Source organism: Sorghum bicolor, chromosome 4, assembly GCF_000003195.3.
Source record: "Sorghum bicolor cultivar BTx623 chromosome 4, Sorghum_bicolor_NCBIv3, whole genome shotgun sequence".
NCBI classification, from domain to species: domain Eukaryota; kingdom Viridiplantae; phylum Streptophyta; class Magnoliopsida; order Poales; family Poaceae; genus Sorghum; species Sorghum bicolor.
In genome coordinates this window covers 61,762,724-61,787,190 of record NC_012873.2, presented here as the reverse complement: position 1 = coordinate 61,787,190, position 24,467 = coordinate 61,762,724, and the positions used below count along the sequence as shown (strand labels likewise).

General features: G+C 43.9%; 5 protein-coding genes across 12 annotated transcripts; 2 read left to right on the top strand and 3 right to left on the bottom strand.

Annotated features, from left to right (window-relative positions):
* Positions 290–8,203, top strand: LOC110435074 (E3 ubiquitin-protein ligase RNF14-like). 2 transcript variants are annotated; one of them, XM_021460415.1, is made up of 7 exons: positions 290–585; positions 4,434–4,508; positions 4,588–5,116; positions 5,525–5,907; positions 6,833–7,059; positions 7,143–7,323; positions 7,563–7,724. In XM_021460415.1, exons 1-7 carry the CDS (start codon positions 409–411, stop codon positions 7,590–7,592), a joined length of 1,602 nt encoding a protein of 533 aa, XP_021316090.1. In that variant the 5' UTR covers positions 290–408; the 3' UTR covers positions 7,593–7,724. The 2 variants fall into 2 exon arrangements, with proteins under 2 accessions (XP_021316090.1, XP_021316089.1); XM_021460414.1 differs by lacking the exon at positions 7,563–7,724 and adding an exon at positions 7,747–8,203 and having other exon boundaries at positions 292–585.
* LOC110434421 lies at positions 9,100–12,629 on the bottom strand. Of its 7 annotated transcripts, none has more exons than XM_021458426.1 (13): positions 12,385–12,629; positions 11,571–11,699; positions 11,430–11,487; positions 11,115–11,195; positions 10,940–11,011; positions 10,612–10,856; positions 10,451–10,522; positions 10,263–10,373; positions 10,112–10,193; positions 9,968–10,014; positions 9,708–9,789; positions 9,407–9,512; positions 9,100–9,313 (listed from the first exon to the last, which is right to left on the bottom strand). In XM_021458426.1, the coding sequence occupies exons 1-12, from the start codon at positions 12,600–12,602 to the stop codon at positions 9,420–9,422; spliced, it is 1,290 nt and encodes a 429-aa protein (XP_021314101.1). In that variant the 5' UTR covers positions 12,603–12,629; the 3' UTR covers positions 9,100–9,313; positions 9,407–9,419. The 7 variants fall into 7 exon arrangements, 5 of the variants coding, with proteins under 5 accessions (XP_021314101.1, XP_021314100.1, XP_021314104.1 ...); XM_021458425.1 differs by having other exon boundaries at positions 9,454–9,512; XR_002451919.1 differs by having other exon boundaries at positions 9,100–9,512; positions 10,081–10,193.
* LOC8073889 (mitogen-activated protein kinase kinase 10) lies at positions 13,569–15,167 on the top strand. Its single transcript, XM_002454398.2, has one exon. The coding sequence runs from the start codon at positions 13,569–13,571 to the stop codon at positions 14,649–14,651; it is 1,083 nt and encodes a 360-aa protein (XP_002454443.1). The 3' UTR covers positions 14,652–15,167.
* Positions 15,315–16,583, bottom strand: LOC8073888 (peroxidase 5). The gene has a single exon (XM_002452665.2). The coding sequence runs from the start codon at positions 16,446–16,448 to the stop codon at positions 15,438–15,440; it is 1,011 nt and encodes a 336-aa protein (XP_002452710.1). The 5' UTR covers positions 16,449–16,583; the 3' UTR covers positions 15,315–15,437.
* On the bottom strand, positions 19,654–21,471 carry LOC8073887 (myb-related protein Zm1). The gene is made up of 2 exons (XM_002452664.2): positions 20,978–21,471; positions 19,654–20,835 (listed from the first exon to the last, which is right to left on the bottom strand). The coding sequence occupies exons 1-2, from the start codon at positions 21,244–21,246 to the stop codon at positions 19,938–19,940; spliced, it is 1,167 nt and encodes a 388-aa protein (XP_002452709.1). The 5' UTR covers positions 21,247–21,471; the 3' UTR covers positions 19,654–19,937.

Sequence of the window (24,467 nt, the reverse complement as noted above, 5' to 3'; positions counted from 1 at the left end):
CCACTTTTTGATGAATATTTTTATAAAAATAAAGAGTCAACATTAGACTTTGGAGACGGTATCATTGTCCTAAACGATTTTATTTATGGATATGGAGGGAGTATTTACTGTAGCACCACACTATTAAATTATAGATTAGTTAGACTTAATAAATTTGTCTCCCCAATTAATATGTACAATAATTTTACTATAATTAGTATATATATTTAATATTTAAAACTATAAATTAGTACTGTCGAATATACTAGTCCACGGGACTAAACAGACCAGGACATCAAGAAGAAATAATTACTCCCTATTTTTTTGTTTCATCTTAGCAACGCCCGTCATCAAGGGAAAAGCGTCGAATTCTCTCTCCCCGGAACGGGTCCAGGCGGCGAGGGGCCAATCTATTCGCCGGATACTCTAATGTCGAGCGGAGCCTCGTCATCGTCCTCGCCGCCGCCGGCAGAGTCTGGGGACGGATACTGGGAGGCGCGGGAGGAAGCGGCGGCGCGGCTGGAGGCGATGGCCGCGAGGGCTCGTGGGGAGGACGAGCTCTCGGCGGAGCAGTTGGAGACCAACAACCGGCTCCAGGAGGACGAGGTAAACCTATCGCCCGCCTTACCTACTTTTGAGTTTACTAGAAGATTAGGCGCCCTTGCGGGCGCCTTGCCTTGATTTAGGCTAACTTATAACAACAAAACTATTTGACTAAAGTTATATCAGTGATTTTCTTGCTTCATAAAGCTATGAAACTAAACATTTTTTTAGCGCGAAAACAGTAAGATTCTTGCGCAATCTAAAACAAATTAAAACCAAAGAACACGAACTTCATAAGACACTTTGAAGATTTTGCATCAAGTGACGCATTGATTAAAGCGGGCATATAGTTACAGATGGAGTTGAAAGAAACATTCTCACATAACCCAGTTAACTCACTGTCGGTTCATCTTTTACTCCTAAAGATTGTACTGAGCCTTCAGCATGAGTAGAATTTGCTTCAGATTCAGAAGGGCCAATCTCATGACCTTCTATGCAGGCTCCAGTTTTATATCAGCCAGATGAGCCCCTTGTTTTCTTGCAACCAGCTTGCTGTTTTCACTCATACAAGTTGCAGTGCCACCTATCTGGTATTTGGAACCCTCCACTGGAAGATCTTCACCAAGTAACCTCCTGTTGCTGTTATCATCCATGGGATTACTCTCTATAAAAGGAGGTGCAGAAGAAATTTCCTGCAACATGCTGCATATATCTTCGTTGTGTTTCCCTCATGATTTCTTTTGGGACATGCTCTGCTAGTTTCCACACACATTATAGACTTCCTAGGTGATGCTGTAGCAGCCCCAAACTTTTGTCTACTACTAGAAGGATCCTGTAGCGCTCTTTCAGAGATATATGATCAAGCTCATCCATAGGCGCAGCTTCATTGGGGCCATATAGTGAGCCATGGCCCCCTCATTTTTCCAATTTTACATGGGATCCTATAGATATATGTATATTTTGCTAATGAAGTTTTATAACGGCCACCCCATGACCCCAACACTCCCTAAATCATATATTTTCTTTTTGCCCCCCTCAATATTTGTACTCAAGCTCCGTCACTGAGTTCATCAGTCTCAGACTCTCAGTACAGATTTCAAGGGTTAAAACCTTTGGCACATTCCTCGCTTGAATCTTTATGTGTGAAAACATCCCATTTGGATTCAATATGAGCTTCCTCAGCCAATTCACACAGACTGTTCCGTGGTGCAATAAATATTTTCAACACCACTATCTCTGCCTCTGCCTTCACTGTGTTTTGTAAATGATACTGATGTAGTCAACAATTAGTTTCTTAGAGGTTTTATCACTCGCAATGTTTGCATACAGGGCAAACACCTCCTTGCAACCTCACAGTGTTGCATCCAGGAATGATCTAGGGGTTCCAATTTTCTTCCGGTTGTTATTTGCATCATTCTCATTGTTGTACGGCTCAAATTTTGTATGGAGAAAGTATGATGCACGGCCATCGTGCCTAACACCCGGTATATCTTGAGGGCGAGTGCAACTAAACCCTCCATCATCGACATATTTAATAAAGTGGTTGATAAATGGATGGCCCTCAGGTAGACTATTCCCAACTTCTGCTGCTAGATGCCACAGAATATCGCTATCACTGAGATTGAATTCTACACCCCTTGGTAGCCATGGCCAACTCTCGCAATACATCAATAGGGTAGGATCAGGGGCGGACCCAGTAAAGGACATGGGTGGGTGCTTGTTGCTGGTGAATGGCCCAACGAAGACCTGGCTAAGGGACCGACGACGCTAAACCTGGGCACCTGGAATCCTGGCGTAATAGATGATTATTGCCCATATATTAAAGTAATAATCTTCTAATTAGAGCAAAGGTGATAGTTGAGTCTCTGGTATCGAAGTGCTGTAACAGAAAGACTTTATAAATATTATTAATACAAACAAAAAGAATCTCATACATGTGAAGTAAACTTTAAGTCCCTTCTTAGCAATCTGAGTTCAGTGTGTATACACAAATAGAAGATTTCTTTAGAATGCATAAATAACCAGAAGATGGATCTAGTAGTGGCAAAAACAACTTGTGAAATACTGGACAGTTAGCTCAGAGCAGTGGCCAAAGACAACCAATCCTTTCCTGTAGTGTTCTTTGCTAATGAGTAATTACCTAATAAAGCAGGTAAGCCAAAAAAAAATGCATGTTAACCACCAGGCACAGATAGGTAAAAATCATAGATCCAATAAAAACCTCACTTATGTAGTAAGTCTCTGACAGCCCCCCAGAGTCATGTGAAGTACAATAAATCAAAGTGACTTCAGCTCCTGACAGTAATACTTACCTACCATTTTCTCCTAAACAGAGGCATATCCTTTATGGCATTTTGTAATTAGGAATCAGCAATGATAAAAGCCTGCCACTCGACCTGTATGGCTAATTTTGCTAACATAAACTGCATTTCCAGAACTGATATGGTCCATCTTAGTGCTAAGAAGTCTACAATTATATCCTAACACAGAACCTGTCTTCAGCAGAAACCACCTGAACCATGACCATTCACAACTGCTCAAAAGCCAACAGTTGAATCTCAGAGCTCATCACAGTACATAGCAGAGAAAGCTAAACCCCTGCCCAATCACAGTGCCCCAGCGCCTACTCTGAGCCACACCGCAGGCACCCGGCGCAAGTCGTGAACAGACCTAGATCTTCGTGGCGGAGGTGCTCTGGAGGCGGAGGCCCTGGCGTCGGCACCGCTCCTTGCACGCCTTCTCGAGAAGAGCTCCTTGCTGCTCAGCCCGCCAAGGTCGGCTCGCCACCGCGCCGACGGGTCAACCAAGAAGAACATCGTCGCCTCCCTCACCTGCCTGCACCCATGCACCACCACCGAAAAAAATCAGCAGAAAATCCCGACAAATGTTCGTGGAAAAAAAAAAGAAAACCTGGGCCAGTCGGATTGTACCAGAACAGAGTTCTGTGTGCGATCTGGGAGACACTAGGCTTTGGGGAGTGGGGAGACATCGGGATGGAGCGAACAAGGGGTCGGGCTTGTGCGGCGACGAGACGTTGCTGCTGCTCTACAGCGCGTCTTCGGCAGTAGGAAGCTTGAAGATGCCTGTGGAGGTTTTCGAGGAACGGCGGTGCCATGACCCACCGCCCTTGTGAGTGAGGCAACGGAGACAAGGAATGCCGGCAGGGCGAGGTGCGAGGTGCGTCGGCGGCATCAGTGGGTGGGGAAGAAGAGAGAGAAAGGGGTTCTCGACAAAGTGGTTTGTGGGGTGTTTTACGAAAAACAATGATATATCAAATTTTCTCTTCTTCGCATCAAAATAAAATTTAGATCATGGACATAAACGTAAAATATCTGAACATGTGTACTGTACATTCCCTGATGGATGGACTGCAGGTTGATTATATAAAACTAAAAACGCTTTTCTACAAAACACCTGAGGTCACGTGTGGGCATGCGGAGGAGCCACAGATGCCTGGATGTTCTAGTGCGAGCAAACTCGAGGTAGTTTTAATAACCCTGATGTGCGTCACAGTGTGCGCCGGAAATCGGTGGATGGCATGTGGGATCCTGATTAGGGTGAAAAATATCTGCAGTTGCAGAGATTAACTTGTGACGACGCGCTATACTGTGATTGTTGTACCAACTGGTCTGAAACTGGAATTCATATATGCCTGAGTCTGCAATGGAGCTACTATTATGTAACATTGGGATATTGCCATTTGCTGCTGTTAAACTGTAGATTTACGAAGTGTCGCGTTTAGTTGAACTGGAGATTTAGGATGGCGAATTTGTGCGTCTACCACCTAAGAAAGATAGAGTTAAGTTATGACTGGAGAATTAGTTTGGTCAATTTTAAGCTATTGTTTTGACATGACAGCTATTTGAACTGCTGTTGTCGCTAATATGTCATAGTTATAATATTATGTTCAGGTGCTGGCACTGCAAGCCATTTATGGGGATGACATGGTGATCTTGGAGGATAAGGCATGTCTACGTTCTTTTCAGGTTCGTTCCAGAGCTTTGTCCTCCTTAATCCGAACTCTCTCATTCTTCAAAAGTGTAATGTTCATGTCTTCTTCCTCAGCTTTTTGTTCGGTATCCAATTCCTAATGGCACTAAGGTGTTCTTGAATCTTCATCCAAATGGAACTATGGTTGGAACTGATAATGATGGGAGCCAAGATGGTAGTGAACTCTTTTATGCTTGCAGCTTAAAGCATTTGCCACCTGTGGTGTTAACTTGTTTGCTGCCATGTTCATATCCCAGTACAAGTGCTCCTTATTTTACTATCTCAGCCAAGTGGTTGGATGAACCCAAAGTTTCACACCTCTGTGCCATGCTTGATGAGATTTGGACTGACCTGCCAGGACAAGAAGTAGTGTATAGATGGCTGGACTGGCTGAATAGCTCTTCATGGCCTTGCATTTCTTTGAATGACAACATAATACTAGTCCCAGATAAAACTTCAGATGTTGGAGATGAACGTGCTATTGCAAGAAGGCTTCTAGTTGATTCTACTATTCCTCTGATGCAAAGTTACAATGAGAGGAGGTCTCATGAAATATTTCTGAAAAGCTTTCATGAGTGTGGAATTTGTCTTAGTGAAAATACTGGTAATTTTCTTATACGTTATCTGATTAGGATGCTGTGTTTGATTTTGCTGACTTATTTACCTGTTTCTTCAAGTTGCTATCACTGCCTTTTGGTCTATTTTGTACATGATGTACGGCAATAAGCTCAACAATGCAAGAAATATAATTACTTCAGTCCCCTAGTAATTTTTTAGAAATAAAATTAGGAAATCAAATAAGAAAAAAAAAATCACATAAAACAACAGTTTCAGGATCTGTAGTACAACTACTCAGATGGTTTCTGTAGTAACTTAGCTGCCTTCCCTTTTATTCTCTACAAAGTAGGAAACATGCTCAATATAGCGCCTTTTCACTTTTCAGTAATTTTGATACTTGAATCCTATCTAGTAGGTTTTGACTCTTTGCCCCTCTTCATTTCTTGACCCTCAGGCAGAAATTTCATCAAGCTCCCATGCCACCATTTGTTTTGCTTGACATGTATGAAGTCTCACTGCAGAATTCACGTAACAGAAGGGAATTTAACCCAGCTGACATGCCCTGATACAACTTGCCGCAGCCCACTCCCACCATCAGTTTTGAAAATCCTTCTGGGAGATGATTGCTATAAGCGATGGGAATCGTTCACATTACAGAAACTCTTAGATACAATGCCTGATCTGGTATATTGTCCAAGGTGTGATGCTGCCTGCTTGGAGGTTGACAATGATGCTCAATGCCCTGAATGTTTTTTCACCTTCTGCTCTTTGTGCAAAGAACGCCGGCATGTGGGGGAGCATTGTGTTACTCCAGAAGAAAAGATTAGGATTTTGAGGGTAAAATTCATAATCTCTTAATGACTGAACTTTCTTTTTTATGACATTAATGATGTGTACAGTCAGCATTTTGAGATATTGTTATGGTTCTTAATATGAAATTTAATTGTTGGTATGAACGCATGTTTGATTGACGTAATTGTAGTATCTGGTTCCAAGATTCCAGTGTGACCTGGTTTGAGTGAAGTTCGAGGTATTCTGCTTTCCTGGCCGAGTTTTTTTGGGGAAGGTCAGAGAGGGATGAGGGTTTCATAATCTCTTAATGATTGAACTTTCTTTTTTATGAAATTAATGATGTGTACAGTCAGCATTTTGAGATTTTGTTATGGTACTTAATTTGAAATTTAATTATTGGTATGAACGCATGTTTGATTGACGTAATTGTAGTATCTGGTTCCAAGATTCCAGTGTGACCTGGTTTGAGTGAAGTTCGAGGTATTCTGCTTTCCTGGCCGAGTTTTTTTGGGGAAGGTCAGAGAGGGATGAGGGTTTCATAATCTCTTAATGATTGAACTTTTAGAGGTATTCTTTGCTTGATCAGTGCCCTTAGGCAAAAGTTCCTGGCCTAGAGTTTATCCACACACTATATGTAGTATAAGATCTTAATACTCTCTCTCTATATAAAATTAAGTGTCCTTTTGGTGTGAGAGAAGATGGATGAATACCAGGACAGTAGAAATTACTGTCACCATCTTTGGTGACTGTTGTTGTCCATAACATCACTTGTTTGTGACTGGAGACTTAGCTTTGTATCTACATATCTAATTCTTCAACATCTATGTGCTTACATGACAATTCAAAAACTTGAGAATGATATGATATTTGCAGTGCTTTATTTGTATATGCATGACGTATTTGAGGTTCTGTATGTTGTTCTTTCCTACTATCCATTCACAATGCCATGACACATTCTCCTTTTTAACAGGAAAAACACCAGAAATACTCCCTCCCAGAAAAACAATTGTTGAGAGAACAGAGGGAAATAGATGAATTAGTAAATGTCTGTGAAGCGCTTCGCGATTCTAAGCAATGTCCCAGATGTAAAATGGCTATCTCGAAAACTGAAGGTTGCAACAAGATGACCTGTAGGAACTGTGGGAAATTCTTCTGTTATCGTTGTAACCAGGCAATTCATGGATATGAACATTTTTGGTAATGTCGATTCATGTGCAAAAATTTCGTGTTCAATTTTGTTTGCACTGATCCAGAAGCTAAAAAGGTTTTTGCCACTGAAGGGATGGAAATTGTGTGCTGTTTGAACATCACAATCAAGTGGGAAGAAGATATGGACTGTTTGAGGAATTGGATGACGATGAAGGTTCTGATGATGAAGATCTAGAGGAGCCAGAGCCAGAGCCAGAGCCTGAAATGGTATGGGGTCATCCATGTCCAATGTGTGGCCGGCGGAATGAAAAGGTTAGCGGCAGTATATTTTCTCCTTGCATCTAGAGCATGATACTTCCATAATATCTGCTTAGACTCTCCAAACACTAGGAGTATTTATGCATGAGTCAATCCTGCGCTAGTAAACCAATATCTGTGTACCTCGTATGTATAAAGTTAAGTGTGAGTTTCCTATCACGCCCATTGATGTTTTCATTATTCCTGTATCTATTTTTCAATCTAGTCTTCATATGATCACCATACATGCGCAGGTGGTCTCTGGAAGTGCCTTTTCCTTGTAAAAGGGTTGAATGAATAATTCTGCTGCATATACTTGCTCTAGTCACTTATGAAGCATGTAAACTTATAAGTGCATTGTAAAGGCATATATTCCTCACAGAATGAAGCAGCATACAATCTACTAACAATCTCAATGCAATGTTGCATTATTGACAGTTTGGCACAAACAATCATATATTGTGCATGGGTTGCCGAGGCCACTATTGCGCGTTATGCCGGAAGAGGGTTACAAAAAGCTCGGAACACTATGGACCAAGAGGTTGCCAACAACACACGGATCCCTAGTGATACCAAAAGTGATTCCAAATCTTGTTGTACAGTACAGAATCTGCTTTATACATAACATTTTGCCACTTCCAGAGTTGGCATCGACTTGTTGAGTTGTTTCCCAAAATGAGAGGCTTCTCGTGGTAGGGTCAATGTGAATTTGCAATTGGAAGGGTCCATTGCATTTAGCTAGGATCGTTGACGTCAAGAACAGATGGCTCGCCATGTAATGAACAGGGCATTTTATTGAAAATGACTCTGCAGATTGAGGATTCAGTTCACTTATGATGGCGACTACTCCGTATTTGAGTCTGAACCCCGAAATTTTGATTTGGGTTTTCTTGCACTCTGTATTTATTTGATATATGTTGAGCACCGATAGCCTGCAGCAGGTTCTGAACTAGAACGGACAGCCATTTTATCCTGGACTCAGGAGCTTGAATACTGTCTTACTCTCTCGTCCAATCTTACTAAAGTACTAATAATATTTATAATACCAAATAAGTATTATTATATTATTTTTATATTATATTTTATAGTAAACATATTTAGAGATACAAATATATTCAAACTTAACTTAATTAACTTACCAAAAAAAGAGAGAAAGAAATGCACGTTCTTGAGATTGAGGGAGTAATAACTCGTAAGTAACGCAAGGCAACTGTAAGTTTGTTTATCCTTATTTGACTATATTTGTATCTACTTTAATCCACATGTATTGGGTGAATTAGGATGAAACATTAACTTATTTTTACCTTAGTCCACTTCAACACGCGGATCATTTGAATATGAGTATAGCCAAACAAGGCTTTAAAACAAACTCCTTTCTTTAGGAAAATAATCTTCAACAACTTATTAGATCTCTAAATATAGCTATTATAAATTTCTCGCTAATCAAATATGGATAGTGAATTTAGCTTTCTAGAGTGCATAGATAGAGAAGCAATCAATTTTTATTTACATGGCTCTCTAGATGATAATTTATAGAGTGAATGGAGATGCTCGATTTTTTTGCTCCACTTGGATCATAGGAGAATATCTTGTTCAAAAAATTGCTCGTTGATAACGCGCGGTGGTAGGACACGTGCGCGATGCCATCTATCTTACCGGTTACTAGCACGAGATGTGCTTTGCCGTGTGCCGGTTGTTGCACACGCCTGCAAGCTATCAGTTGACTTTGATTTGGATCAACAGTAACAGACAGGTAACAACAACGAGTCTATTCACTTGACAGAAAAATCATAGCTAAAAGCACTGTCCGCTGAATTGTTGTGAGAAAAAAACACTGCTGAGTGTCTGTCATATTCGATAAATAAACGTTCTTGTGCTGGGCGTGCCAGACACGGTACTGCGCGCTGTGGCCTCCCAGCACTACGGGCCCTCGGGTGATTGCCAGCAGCGAAGCTGAAAGCCTGAGAGTGGGTACGCTATTGTTCTCGTCGGCAGGTTGCCAGCACTACATGCATTGTTCATCCGAGAAATGTATCAGCTCTTCACCCACTCAAATTATTGTACATTTACAGTTTCCACGTAGCAGTTTTATACATACATAAAAATGCTGATTAGTAGCTTCGTAAAACAGCTCCAGTTATAAACCTGTGGTTCAGTACAGCCTCGGCGATTGGTCGCTTGCGGTAATCCGGATTAAGCATTGCCTGTCGAAACATAAGTCATAGTTAGTATCTTGGATGAAGATATATATCCGGTATCCCGGACCAAAGCAGACCACTGATTCAGAAAGTTCTCTAGTTGGCCAGTGCAGTAGTGTGCATGATGTGCAGCAGTATAATTGTGATAGTTTAGTGAACAGATAAGGTTAGACATAGCAGTTAGTATAAAAGAGGCAAAACCTGCAATAACTCCCAGCCAGCTCCATCCCCTAAATCTAGAAAACTTACTGCGTCTGACAACCGGTCATCTGCCAGACAGTACCTATACGAATTTTGAAAGCTGATAAGCTTGTGTGTCTGAATATCATGACTGGTCATCAGATAGAGAAATCAGCACCAATGAGCTTATCCACTGAACTGAACTTTTTTAACCTAACAAAAAGGAAAAAAACTTCTACGACTAAGTAACAAGAAGTTTATTTTGTGTTAGCGACTCATACTCTCTTGCAGCATAAATGTCGAACCGGAAGGTGTTCTCCAAAAGTCTCTGCACAATCGATCAAGAGAATGTTAAGTGTCTGAGTGGAAAATTGGAAAACAATATTCCTCTTACATGAAGATGAAGTCAAAATATCCTCAATCACCTGCAAGGAAATACCATCCATAATGCCTGCTTCGCAAAATGGAATAAATGCCATGTATGCAATAAGCAGCCCAGCTCCATAGCTGTTTAGTAAAGTGCATGTAAACTTTGGTGTTCATTTTTGTTGAAGAAAAAAGAACAAGAATACTTGCATGTCATCAGCTATCCCAAAGGCTCGCTTCTCCAAAGGAGTCGATGCCCCAGCAGCAGAGGCTCGACGCCATAGTCCATCCGACAGCACTCCAGCCCCAATAGATGAATAACTATCATTGCCAAAAGGTTTTTAGAGATGATTCTGTACTGCTGCATAATAAAGGTAGTAAGGGGATGGAGATACTACCCAATATCTACCGAAAATGCCAAATCTCGCAGCCTTGGAACTAAGTAGCGTCCCTCCTTCTCCAATGCCGTGCTAGAGATCGGAAAGTTACACTAATCAGTAGTTAGTTGAACATAGGGAATACAGTGGAGAAAGGAAGCTAAAGAAAATACTCAGCATACTTGAGAATAACAGAAGAAGGTCCAAGGCTTTGATGCAGTCTATCATGATTGTGCATGTGGACAAGGCCACTCATGGCACCATTAAGCAACTTAAGAACAAAATATCTCCTTAACTCCAATTTGTATGCTCGATCGAAAGGGTTCCAAAATGGCATCCCCCCAGATTGCTCCTTCAATTGCCTTGCGCTAGCTACTTTCGCATAGTCTGCAGCACTATATCTCCCATCATCGCGGAAGGCAAGCCACTGGGGTAAAGGCGTAAAGCTATGTCAGTCTTGCATGCATTCTGTGAGGAGCCTGGGAACCACATAGTTATGTAGTAATATACCTGTTCTCCAGTTGCTGTCTCAAAGGCCCCTAAAAGAAACTGAATGTTCGCGCAGATGTCACTAGCATCACTCTGTAAATAGAGGACAAGGGAATAGTTTTGTCTGTGTAAATGTCATGTGTAATATGATAATGCATGCTTGCAGTTTCTGTTAGCAGTTTATGATTTACGTAACCTGAAGAAAAGCATGAGTCCTTAACTCATTCAGTGCCATCAAATCAGCTTCAGAAGCACCAGCACGGCTTCCAGGGTATACCTTTGTTTCAAATCCTATGTCTTAGCATATTAAGATAGTCAATATATTCGTATACCTATGGCAGAGAAAGGTACCATAATAAAACGAAGACAATTTGAAAGGTCGAAAGTGTATGTCCTAGTACAAATAATATTTTCAAGGCACTGTAAAACCAATTTTCAAGGCATGGCATTCTGCTGACTACTAAAGGACTCTATGCAATTAAACTTAGCAAAGTAACAAATCTACGCATACCTTAAATACAGCCTGTGTGCCCCTCAATGGACCTTGAACAACTCTTCCCTCGTAAAGTCTGGAAAAAAGGATGATCAATGCATATTGGTATGCCTTTACTTTACTATAGTAAAAAGTCAGTATCAGTCAGAAGGAAATAACCTAATCGTGACTTCTCCTTCTCCGATATCTTGGATCCTTAACTGATCAATCTCTTCTGGTGAATATCCAAGACCAAGGTCTTGAATACCAGCAACATTTGAAGGCTCTCCAAATTGAGATGATGAGTAACTGATTCACATGACAGGAAGTCAGAAAAGGTGATTATTCAAGAAATGTTCAGTAATCAGTACTACACAAATAAAAGGAAAAGGTCTGTGGATATTGAAGACACAATTTGCATTTTTTTAATGAGAAGGAGCAGGGTTCCTTTATTTATACTACTGCAGCGTAATGGCAATCCACAATGATATGAAGTAAGGCCACAAAACATCTGATGGCTCTTTTAACAGCTCTTCGAAGATTGAAATTGTAGCATTAGATGCAATATCACTATCGCTACATCATGCACTAAAATATGTGGAAAAAAAATGTATCAACAGATTTGTATTTCAAATGTCTTCTTTGGATAAGATTTGGTTTCATAGACAATCGAAATATATATTGCAAGAGAAGGTAATGGTCTTCAAAAGAGTCCCCTATATCCTAATTTGCCTTAATCATGTCCCAAACATTTCTCAGGATTGGGCTGACTAACTCCAAGATCCCCTCTTCACCTCCACGCTGTTCATGTCGAAGGGATTCAGCATGAGCAACTAGAAAACTGCAAATGTTGGAACCAATCCTACACACAAGACAGCTCCACAGCTGACTCCAACTTCTGAACAAAATCAGAATGTAACCGCACCGCCCGCAACTATTTCTCGGATAAAACCAAAATGGAAAAGGATTCAAGCAATTTTCAGGAAAAGCTGACCTTGTGATGTTCATGAAGCCATAGGCACCCAAGAATCTGCCCACCTCGAAGTAAGCGGGGTTGGTCATGAGCGCTGCCGAAATCAACCGCAGCGACCGTCGTGGTAGTCGCCGGCTCAACCCACCGGGCTCCGGCGAGGCGAGGAACCGCACAGGCAGAGCTTTCAGCATCGTAGCTGATGGACTGACACTGGTTTTGCGATAGGCATTAGAAGTCATCTCAGCCACAGACTGCGTTTCTGTTGTTTGCCCCCTGAAATGAGTTATCCCCTCCGTAAAAAAAGTGCACTTTTAGTTTTGCTAGAAGCCCTAGTTTAAAGTTTGATTAAGTTTGTGAAAATAATATTAATATTTATATATTTAAAAATTTTAATAGTATTTTATTTAAACGACCAATATACAAATGTATTTTATAAATAGTATTTTAGCCTAATCGAGCACTATAAAAATATATTTTTATAAATAATTTAATAAATTTATTAGATATTATAAATATAGTATTTTATATAGATTTTGTTAAATTTAAATTGGTTGTCTTCCTACGAAGTGAGAAGTATTCTTGTTCGGGATACTATTTTTCTTGGGCACTTTTCTATTTTCTATTTTTCGTAGAACTTTGTGTTTGTTTTCCTCCCTACTATTCTATCAATATACGATCATGAGTGTTTTTGCATTAAAAAAGAACAAGAAAATGTGGTAAGAAGCCTTCCAAATTTTAGGGGAACAAACGAGTAATCTAATGTTCGGCTTTGTGTCTAATTTTCGTTTCAGATTTGCCACACATTTTCAGTTTATATAAGCATTTTTTTAGAACTAAGCATTTATTGTTTGTTTGTTTTTTTTAAAAAATAAAGCAATAGTGATAGTAGTGGAAATCTATTCTGAGCTGCCGTGGAGCTGACAGCCTCGGAGCCTCAGAACTGACAGCCCGTACCGTAATTCCAGCAATTTCCGTTACGCTTCAGAGCCTCAGAGGAGAGAAGCTCCCCTGCATTACGGGCGAGTGGTAGGTAGTCCGTTACACCGCTCGCCTAATATTGCAACTCCCTCTCTCACCGCCACTCAGAGGACTCCGGGTAAACGCAAACCAGCAGCTACACTCTCGGTCTCGTCTCCCTCTCATCTCATCCAATCCATTGTGACTTGCGGCTCTCCAGGGCACAACAACTCACCATGCCATTGGCAATGGCAACGACGAAGCTGAGACAGCGCACGCAGCTCCGGCTGTCCGTGCTGCCGCCGGCGTTTCCACCGCCGTTCATGTACCAGGAGCACCCGTTCGGCGGCCTGCCGTCCTGGCCGCCCGGCTCGCCCGACCCCGTCGTCGACAGCCTCGCGGAGCTCGAGAGGGTGGGCGTCCTCGGCCACGGCGCGGACGGTACGGTCTACAAGGCGCGGCACCGCCGCTCGGGCGCGGAGCTCGTGGTCAAGTCGCTGCGCGTGCGCGCCGACGGCGGCGCCGCGCTCCGGGAAGCCGACGTGCACCTCCGCGTGGCCGCCGCGGCGCCCGACCACCCGCACGTCGTCCGCCTCCACGGGGTCTTCCCCGGGAACCCGGCCTCCTGCAGCGATCAGCCGCTCCTGCGCCTGGTCCTCGAGTACGTTCCTGGCGGCTCGCTCGGCGACGTGCTCCGGCGGTGCGGCCGCCTCCCGGAGGACGCCATCGCGGGCGTGGCGCGGCACGTGCTCTGCGGCCTGCGCCACCTGCACCGCCTCGGCATCGTCCACGGCGACGTCAAGCCGTCGAACCTCCTCGTCGGCCGCCAGGGCGAGGTCAAGATCGCCGACTTCGGTGCCAGCCGCCACGTCCCCAGCGCCGGCGGTGCGCACCGACTGGCCGGGGCCGAGGGGACGTGCGCGTACATGAGCCCGGAGAGGCTGGACCCGGAAAGTTTCGGCGCGGCCTCGCCGTCGGGCGCCGCCGACCTCTCCAGCGACGTGTGGTCCCTTGGAGTGGTCCTCTTAGAATGCCACATGGGTAGGTTCCCGCTGGTGGCGGTTGGGGAGAGGCCGGAGTGGGCGGCTCTGGTGGTGACCGTGTGCTTCGGGAGCGCGCCGGAGGTGCCTGTGACGGCATCGTCGGAGTTCAGGGGCTTCGTGCGGCGGTGCCTGGAGAAAGACTGGCGGAGAAGGGCCACAGTGGACGAACTTCTCGGTCACCCCTTCGTCGCGGGGGTGCCACCATGTTGCGCCACCACCACCACCAACGAGTGGCTCACCAACTTCGATGACGAACTGATGACAGTCGAACGCAAAGAACACACCTAATAAGCTAATACAGAACTCAACGAACGTGGCAATGACGAAAATAAAGTCCTAATGGTGATCAACGGCCTCGTGAAGGAAGATGCAAATCCAACTGAACATGAGGCCGGCCAAGCGAACTTGATCAGGTTTGGGAGCATAATTCAGAGGTGTCTGACAACTCCCACGGTAGAGCTGGTGATTAGCTGCAGGCTGCAGTTGCTTTGTGAGGCAAAAAACGACCAGCTTCATGATCCGTGGTGTCTGGTAAACACGCAGTGGTTTGCAAGCAGATTTGGGCGAATCGTCATGAATGCTAGCTGCGAGCTGCTCGAGGGAATAATGGCTTGGCTTTGGCTATTCCGGCCAATGTTGAGCTCCAAGCCTCCAATGGTTGTTTGCGGTGTCATACTGTCATTGACAGATCTCAGTTTTAGAAATATATTCCTTCCGTTTTTAATGCACGTCATAAACGGAGGGAGTACCATCACACAATCTTGTACTACGATTTTATCAACGCCTGTTCATGCACTTTTCAATTCTAGTGCATACAAAAAGTAGAACTGAACGCCTATATGCACTTTTCAATTAGCATGCTCGCCAGCCGACGCCGCTCGGTTATGAGTGAGTTCTCTAAAACTTTTCTGATTCACCAGTCTTGGAGATAATTTCCGTTGTGGCGATAGCGTGGAAATTAGTTTTTTTCGTAACTCAAATAAAATATTATCATATTTATGTCCATGCCAAATGTACAAATTGTCCAAAATAGGGTAAAGGAGCCGGCGGCGAGAATCTCTCTCTTCGAACCAACTAGTAGTAGTTCACCATGGAGCACTTTTGCCTGATCTCGCCCTCATGGCCGGTGAGTACCTCGATGGCGCCCATCTTGACCATCGCCTTGGCGAACTTGGCCTCCCACGCCTGGCCGACGGCGGCGTGGAACGCGACGAGCCCCGCGGTCCAGGGGCTGTCGAGCAGCGTCTGGTCGGAGGTGAAGGGCACCTTGTGCGCCAGCACGTTCTTAAAGTACTGGTTGTCGAAGGTGTTGGGCGTCACCATGTCGAGCGGCACCGTGGTGCGGTCCTCCGTGGATGGCGGGCACCGCCGCTTCAGGTCCGCCGCGTACGCCGGGTTGAGGGCCGGGTCCGTCCGCCCCGTCTCGCCCAGGAAGCTGTACAGCCGGGCCGTGACCGACGAGCAGTGCGAGCGGCCGATGGAGTGCGCGCCGGAGAGCGTGACCATGTCGTCCGCGGAGAGGCCCTTGCGCCTGAAGCTCTCGATGAGCTTCGCCACGGTGGAGTCCGGGAACGGCAGGTTGTCCTTGAGCACCTCGTCCTTGACGGACACGCGGCCGTCGCGGCGGCCGGCGGGGACGCGGTAGTCGATGCCGCCGGCGAGGTAGGCCCCGTCGCGCGCGGCGAAGGCGACGATGTCGGCGCAGGAGACCGTGCGCGGGCAGTGCGCCTCCACGATGGCCTTGGCCTCATCGATGACCTCGAACCCGCGCAGGCTCGGGAAGTTGGCCGGCGAGTGCTTCTCGGCCTCCTGCTGCGGCTGCCCCGGCGTGGAGTCGAGCAGGATGGAGGCGTCGCACCCCCGGACGAAGCAGTCGTGGAAGTGCATCCGGATGAGGCCCGCGGCGACGCCGGGGTCCCTGGCGACGGCGCGGCGGACGGCGTTGCGCACCATGTCCTCGGCCTGCGGGCACGAGTGCTTGTAGAACCCGACCTGCAGCGGCGAGGACGCGGACGCGAGCGCCGCCGAGGAGGAGGCCGCCAGCAAGGCACATGCAAACACTAGCCACTGATTCATCATGTTCATTTGCCACCAACCGATAAAAGCGATGATCACTCGATTAAACCCTATTTCCGACAGCAAAGCTCGGTTGATCAGTGCAACTAGCTTCCAACACTGCAACTATCTGAGAGCTGAGCTGAGCTGAAACAGGAGAGAACGAGCGAGTAGTGGTGATGGGCTGATGACCAGTTGAGTTTCTATTTATACATGTGCATCTCTAAACGTCGCGACTAATAATTGGTGTTAGCAAGTGTCAGTTGGGAAATTACATACCGTGCCGAGTCTAAGAGAGACCAAATCCAAAGCAGTGGCTAGTTGGCCTCCAATTTGTAGTCATCCAATCGCGTGCTCAAAACTACGCATGCATAGACCTCGTCGACTTGCATTGGTCCACACTCCACATCAACATTTTTTCCCCGCTGTACTTCTTCAGATCTTGAGGAGCAACGAACGGTGCTTGATCGAACATTCTTCGATCATGGATCGGATTTTATATTAACACTAATCAGTTTGGTGCGTGCGTATTAATCTATAACGAAAATCGTCAGAGTGGAAAGGGATGGATTTATATAATAACTGTGTTTTGTTCTTAAGCGACGAACTGGTAAGAGAGGGGGCGGACAATATACGCTGTACATGAGGAAATGTCACCATCCACCTTAAATTTGCTCAAACTTTTGGAGCAACCATTTGCGTAATGGGAGCTCGCGATCTTTGAACAAAGCACGTGTCAGGTCTTGAACTTTATTTTTGATATGGTCGATGGGTACGCGGTGTAGAGGTGTGCGTTTAGACATCAATTGGAGAATGGCAGAGTTTTTTTTCCTTCCCATTTCTCTTTCGTTTTCGTGCCACGAGTCTACACGACGTATGCATGCGTAGTAATCTGAAACCATATTGGTTCCCAATTCAAGTTTTTAGTAATTAACGACAACATTTTGAGAAGTAATACTTTCATTTGAGATATGAAGGAAGATTAGTCCACATGGAGATTCGAGCTATACATATATCATGAGATGATCCGAGGATGAAATATATAACCAGGTGTCCAGGTTGATCGATAGTCTAGGTATCCTCACTGCCATGAGCGATTAATATTTATTTTTTATACTCCCTTTGTTTCAAATTATTAGAAATTTTTAGATTTTTTTAATATAATATATTTTGTTATTCACTTATATATACACCAATGTCTATATGTATAACAAAAGCAATGTGTCTAAAAATATCAAAATATCTTATAATTTAGAACGGAGAGATTGTTCTCTAGTGCCATTTTTCTTAAGTAATTGGATTGTATGCATAAGAATGATTTGGGTTTCAAAAATGGGAAAATGATTATTTGAAAAATGGTTAGAAGTCTTACTGAATGTCTTAATCGTTTCGTTTGTTTATTTACAGGCAAGCCAGGGCCCGAAGGAGTAATCCATTTAGAGGTCGTTCGGCCTAGCAAATTTTGCAAATAAGGCCCAAAACGCCCTTCTGGACTTCTCGAATATTAGGCCCACAAAAGCTTGTCCAACTGAGCTCATGATTTCATGGAAGAAGTCCACATTATCTCTCAACTTTTATGAAAATCTATTTTTCCTTCTTATAAACTCTAAAACTGGATAAACCATCTCCTTGGACTTTTAAAATTGTCTGTTTTTACCCCCCTAACAAGTTATAAGCAGTTTCCAAAGGCGGTTTTGTCATTTTCTTTTTTTATTTATTTTGTCCGAATCTTTGAAAAAACACAAGAAATCACAAAAAAATCATAAAATGAAAAATCTAATTTTTTTGGACTCTACATGATCTACACAATAAATATATAATAAGGTATGCTTTAGCATAACTTTTTTGTTGTAGCTTTAGATCTATATTTTTCTATAATTAATTCATAATTGTAGTTTCTATAGTCCAATTGTGGTGAAATTTTTATGGTGGACTAATTATTGTATGCTTGAACTATAGTAAAAATTTTATAATCATTGGATTAGGTATAACTTATTTATAGATTTATTTAGGTGTATGCTTGTTAAAAAGTATTTATAAATCTAAAACTAAGCTATATATGATCCAATGAGTATGAAGTTTTTACTACAGTTCAAAAATACAATAAATCCCATCACACAAATTTCACCATAATTAGATCATAGAAATTGTAGCTATAAATTAATTATAGAAAAACATATATCTAAAACTACAACAAAAAATGTGCTAAAACCTACCATATTATATGTTCATTGCGTATATCTAATCACATGGAGTCCAACAGAGTTGGATTTTCCCCTTTTATGATTTTCTGTGATTACTATGATTTTGTAAAGATTCATCTGAAATAAATAAAAAGATAAAACCGACTTTAAAAACCGCTTATAACCGGTTAGAGAGCTAAAACGAATGGTTTTAAAAGTTTAGGAATGTGGTTTATTCGGTTTTAGTGTATAGGGAGGAAAAACAGACTTTTAAGTTAAAAGGGGTAATATAAACCTTTTTTTTCTCCTGTCAGCTGTAGCCAACCCAACAGAACAAAATGTCAGGCTCGCTGGGCTCAGAGGTTAAAAGTAGCACGAACCTAGCAATTTGATGTAGTATATATCATATCGTGTCTTGTGCAGGCATCATGTAACATCTGAGCGTTATTTGCAAAAAAATAAATAAATTGTAACATCTGAGTGAACGTGCACACTAGCTCATCAGTCATCATTGACTGGCGTGGAGCTTAGCACACCTCTTAATTTTCAATAAGTCTGATGTAAATATACGAAACCATATGCTTCCAGTTCTTGATTAGGTAACTTAACTTCGGCACTTCACTGTCATCGAGTAACATGTGGTTTCTTTTTACGGCCCTAGCTAAACGTAACACTGCAAAAGAAGGAAAAAGAAGACAGGCAAATTTACATAAAGAAGAAAACAAACAAACAACGAAAAGGAGATGAAAGAAAGAATGGCAAATGAAAAGCGAGGAGGAAAATAAAAAAAAAAGGTTACATCGCATTATCAAAAGCAAAAGGGTTCCAAAGCATAATCAGAGCCAGGTGATGATGATTCACAAAAGGACACATCATATATGGGTCGGTAGTGGTAGTAGGACTCTCTCGGATGACCAAGCGCCTACGTCGCGATGACGTCATGTTCTATATATGCACACACTGCACAAAAGCCACAACAAACCAAGTAACATGACGGTGGACTGCAATCCCTCGTTGCCTCCATCTTCAGACAATCAGACTGGAGTGCAGTGTTCCATACCAATCAAACCCCTGTTAAACGCTGTTAAGAAGAGTACTTAGTGTTTTCACTCTACATGGGACGGTTCTGTAAGTGCATCCTAATTGACCTAGACATACGAACTTGCCACTGCATCAAGCAAACTACTTGAATTTGATGCATCAAACATCTCCAGGAACCAAGATGTTCGTTGCTCTATCCTCTTTGTATATAGTAGGCTAGTTGCCCATTGCTGAGTGCTGACTAAAGGTAGTATAACAATTAACCCCGTCCGTCCGATCAGACCGTTCTTAAACCTCAGCCTTCGATCTCAACGGGACGGAAGGGATCCGTTCCTTCCTGTTGCTCATTGATGACTCGTAGCAGAACGGCAGATGGTTCGGCCACCATCAGTTCAGGTTCCCCAACGGCGGGCGCGGTCTGGAAGTAGGTGGACACTGGGTCCCTCTCCAACTCCAAGGCGCCGAGTGGGCTGAAGCCTGCTGCTATGTGGTCCAGTAGGTCAGGGTGGGCCGCCTGAGTATCCTCCGCTGGGCCCCACAGGCCCAGCTCCTTCTCCAAATTCTCCAACCACCAATCGTTGGCCGCCGCCGCTTCCTCTGCTTCGCTGGTGCTGACGACGGCCGCGGTGCCCGTACATGGCGCTGTGCCTCCACCTGAGGCGTCCGGCGCGTCAGTAGCGCTCTCGCCGTCGATGATGCTCCAGATCTCCGGCTCGATCTCGATCACGGGAAGCTCGATCAGTTCCTCCACGCCGCCGCCGACGCACGTCGTCGTCAGGGAGGACGAGGAGCACGGCGACGACAGCATTGGCGCCTGGCATGGCTGCGCCGCCGCCGGGGGCGCGTCCACCAGCATGTCCGAGACGTCGATGTCTTCTAGTTGGAGGAGGGATGCGTCGATCACGTCAGGCTCCCTGCTCGTGCCGCACTGGTCGCCGGAGTTGTCGCTGCCCGCGGAACTGTTGTTGGTCGTCGTCGTCGTCGTCGAGGAGGACGCCGAGGAGGAGGCGGCAGTGGCAGGCGTGCCGGCTTCGCCGCTCGCCGCGCCGTCGTCGTCGTTCTTGTCCGCCGCCGCGCCAGCCTTCTGCTCCTCCCGCGGCGCCACCTGCTTCTTCTTCTTCAGGTGCGTGTTCCACACGTTCTTGATCTCGTTGTCCGTCCTCCCCGGCAGGCAGGCAGCGATCTTAGACCATCTGATGAAAAAGATCAAATTTGTTCGAAACATCAGTCTCTCTTTTACCGCTACGCAAGAACCTCAGATGGCCCAGATATCAGCAGCAAGGATCGAGTCGAAATTCGCTATAAAGCAACGATCGACGGCGGCTTAACGCTTACTTGTTCCCGAGCAAGCCGTGCAGCCTTATGATGGTCTCCTCCTCGTCGGCGGTGAAGTTGCCGCGCTTGAGGTCCGGCCGCAGGTAGTTGATCCACCGCAGCCTGCAGCTCTTCCCACACCGCAGCAAACCTGCTTGCTTGGGCAGCGCCCGCCAGTTGGCGTGGCCGTGCTTCTGGATGTAGGCGATGAGGCGCATGTCCTCCTGCGGCGTCCAGGAGCCCCTGTTGAGCCCCACCTTGGCGCAGCACGGCGCTCGCCCTCGCCCCATGCCTCTCCCTGTCCGGCTGTCCGTGCCCCTGCGTGTTCTTGGTTCGCCTAAGCTCTCAGCCTGTCACCGCTCCCGGGTTCTGGTTGGATGATGCAGAGCACGGCTCAGCAGGGGGTATATATGTGCAGGCACTGAGGGCGGAGACGAAGACAGGGGAGACGCCGTGCAGGCGGAGACGACAGGTGAGGTGAGGTACTGAGGTGACAATCTCTTACCTTCGAGACTATTGCGCTCACCAAACCCCTGTCTCAGGAAAGCTCGGAAGGAAGGCCGTTCGTGGCTCTGATTACTCAGCGAGGGCCTACAGCCTACAGGGACTGTTGTTAATCAGGACATGCCCTCATTTTGGAGTTAGTAGGCCTGGTGATCTTACACGTGTACGAGCTAAGGGCAAATCTTAAGATGCTAATGCTTGTAAACAAATTAGCGTGCCAACTTTTTGGAGTAGTTGAGAAAAAAAAAGTTAGCCTTTCTTCAGTATTCGATTGCAGCGTGTATATTCAAGCATATCCTCTACTATTGTATTTGGAATTCTATCAAATGATAATGTGCGTTTGTAGTCCAGTAACTTTTTTATTACTTCAAAAATAAACTCTGACTTGTATATAATATCTGATTCGGATTACATGTACCAGGTAAATGTGAACCTGAGCTGATAATCTTCTTTTTAGCGGAATTGAAATTTTTTGTGAGCGGAAATCGAACTTATATAAGAAAAATAGAATGGTTAGTTCATGGAATGGTGAGGTCTGTAAGAGCACTTACAGCAGGATAACTAAACCCATTACATATCCTAATTTTAGGTAGTGGAGACTAGAAAACACCCTCCAGCAGCCTTCTAACAGAGGACTAGGAGAATAAATTTCAGATTAGTCTTTCTCATATTCTTTGGTGGCGGAAAGAAGAAGAAGAAAGACATAAGAAAGAAGAAGTTTCTCAACTCCGCCTACATGAATGTTGGTCGTCGTTTGTTGGGCATCTGTTCTCATGCTTTTTACCAAATGTTTGCCTGGACGGCCATCCATTCTGCAAAGCGTCGTATAGGTTTAGTTTTGAGATTTGGAGCTATTCAAAGTTTGGGTATAATTTAGATGATTTTTCTAAAAATTTAATTATGTAATTCAGAGTGCTTGTAACATATTCATGTACCCAGCTATTATCTAATATAATTCTTCTTTCGTCAAAAAAAAAACAACCTTCTAACATGCTACTTATCAGGCTAACTACTTTTGTTGATCCAACAAATTTCTCCTCTCACTATTTATATCTGTTGGGTTGGGTCAACAAATCAGGCTACCTATTGTTTCTTTGTCTCTTTCTCACAACGTGTTGGGAACCGCCTAACTCCGCGCCCGCGGGCTTCCCTCCTCGGCTGCCGTCCTCCTTGGCGGCTTTCCTCCTTGTCGCACCGCTGGCCCTAGCGGCTTTCCTTCCCATCGTGTTGTTATCTCCGGTAACCTTACCCCTGCATGGTCCATGGTGCAAGTAGCCCTGCTCGTCAGCGCGGCGGGCCTGCTCCCCAGTGCGGCGGCACTCCCTCCTTCGTCGTGCATCCTCCTCGCCTCACGCTACCCTCCCCTTTCCCTCACCGCGACCTCCGGACTAACCATGGCAGATCCAGCCTCCACAATGGCGGCTAGGTCTTCATCGGTCCAGTGACAACTTTATCTACTGAGAAGAAGATGGAAAAGAGAATGACACATGGGACCCGCCTATCATTCTCTACGAGGATGGTTTTAAGTAGTCTCTTCTAGGTAGTACTGCTGGAGTCAGAAGCAAAATTTAGGTAATAGAAAAATAGTTGGCTATCTAAATAGATATTTAGGTAGCTTTTATGTAGTACTGCTAGAGATGCTCTAACAACTACTTCTTACTTTGAAGAGACATAGCTTACGATGCACTTATATACACTAGAAAAAACCAAAACATCTTATAAGTAGATATGGAGGTAGTAACAAGTAGAATCAACTGTCCTCATGTTATTGAGTCGAATCTTCTTCTGTATTCTTTTTCGAACAGTTGGGTCTCTAACGTGCATTTGAGTAGAACCTTTAATGCGCCATACCATGTCTAGGTGCCACAGGATTTTCTTCAGGGCTTCCTTTAGGAATGTGAATGGTTTATTTTGCTTGCAATGTAATTTTAATAATTACATCAGATCTAAATCTGTTCCATTTAAAAGCTTTAAAAGAAAATAATTTTAAAGAGAACTGTTTCTCTTAAACATCATATCTATATCTCTTATAAAGATAAATTCTCACTAACTATTTCTCTTGCCATGCAAAGTGTCCACATCAACATCCATTAAAACATCCCACTAGCACATAGCATATTCCACAATCTCGCGCATGCAAAGTGTCCATATCAGCATCCACTAACACATCCAACTAACACATATCATTATGTCTTCATTCAAGCTATTCATATTAGCAAACCACATCATTTATCAACATATATTGTTGCATTACCAATACCATATATATATATACATCTCCGATTCTTAATGATTAACACTCTAACCTACTTATATTTCTTCTTCGTACCCGCTGCAACATGCGGGAAATCCTCCTAGTACTCTTATAAAGCTAAATCCCACTAGATGATTTCTCTCTTCATGCAAGGTGTCCATATTATTTCCCTCTAAGTGACCCACTAAATATTCTATCTCTTCATGCAAGGTGTCTACATCATTCCCCACTAAGTCCATATCATCCCATATTAATTACAAAAAAATGTCTATGTCACTTATCTCATGTGAAATACTTTAAATCTTTAATCTCTTAACACACAAGTCATACACACACTATTTGTTTCATCACCTATTCCTCTATAATGTAATCAAATATTAGTTTTTCTGTTAGTTTAGCAATTTTTACTAGATATGATACAATAAAATACATGCAAGTCTATATATATACCATATAGTAATGCTATGTATATAATAATTTAATTTAAAAAATCTCACAGCAACGCGCGGGGAATTCACCTAGTTACTTAAGAAGCTAGGTCTCATAAGTTTTCATGAAAAATATATCGATTAGGTGCTATTCTTCTTCTTCTTCTTCTTCTTCTTATGGTGAATAAGTACTACTGTTCTTCCTTTAGAGGACTATCTTAATAGGAGTTGCTATATTCTAGGTGCCTGATTTTTTTTTACTTTTTAGGCAATAAGTCATAAGAGACAACTAATCTTATACTCCTATAAAGCTAAACCCCAATAC

Bases quoted from the DNA above. Each gene is read 5' to 3' on its own strand.
- LOC110435074 (XM_021460414.1), top strand. From the start codon at position 409: ATGTCGAGCGGAGCCTCGTCATCGTCCTCGCCGCCGCCGGCAGAGTCT. The intron at 4,509-4,587 runs GTTCGTTCCAGA...CTTCTTCCTCAG, and splicing joins CATGTCTACGTTCTTTTCAG to CTTTTTGTTCGGTATCCAAT. The intron at 5,117-5,524 runs GTAATTTTCTTA...CTTGACCCTCAG, and splicing joins TTGTCTTAGTGAAAATACTG to GCAGAAATTTCATCAAGCTC.
- LOC110434421 (XM_021458425.1), bottom strand. From the start codon at position 12,602: ATGACTTCTAATGCCTATCGCAAAACCAGTGTCAGTCCATCAGCTACG. The intron at 11,488-11,570 runs GTTATTTCCTTC...CCTTTTTTCCAG, and splicing joins GAAGGAGAAGTCACGATTAG to ACTTTACGAGGGAAGAGTTG. The intron at 11,196-11,429 runs GTATGCGTAGAT...TTTGAAACAAAG, and splicing joins GCACACAGGCTGTATTTAAG to GTATACCCTGGAAGCCGTGC.
- LOC8073889 (XM_002454398.2), top strand. From the start codon at position 13,569: ATGGCAACGACGAAGCTGAGACAGCGCACGCAGCTCCGGCTGTCCGTG.
- LOC8073888 (XM_002452665.2), bottom strand. From the start codon at position 16,448: ATGAACATGATGAATCAGTGGCTAGTGTTTGCATGTGCCTTGCTGGCG.
- LOC8073887 (XM_002452664.2), bottom strand. From the start codon at position 21,246: ATGGGGCGAGGGCGAGCGCCGTGCTGCGCCAAGGTGGGGCTCAACAGG. The intron at 20,836-20,977 runs GTAAGCGTTAAG...CTTTTTCATCAG, and splicing joins CACGGCTTGCTCGGGAACAA to ATGGTCTAAGATCGCTGCCT.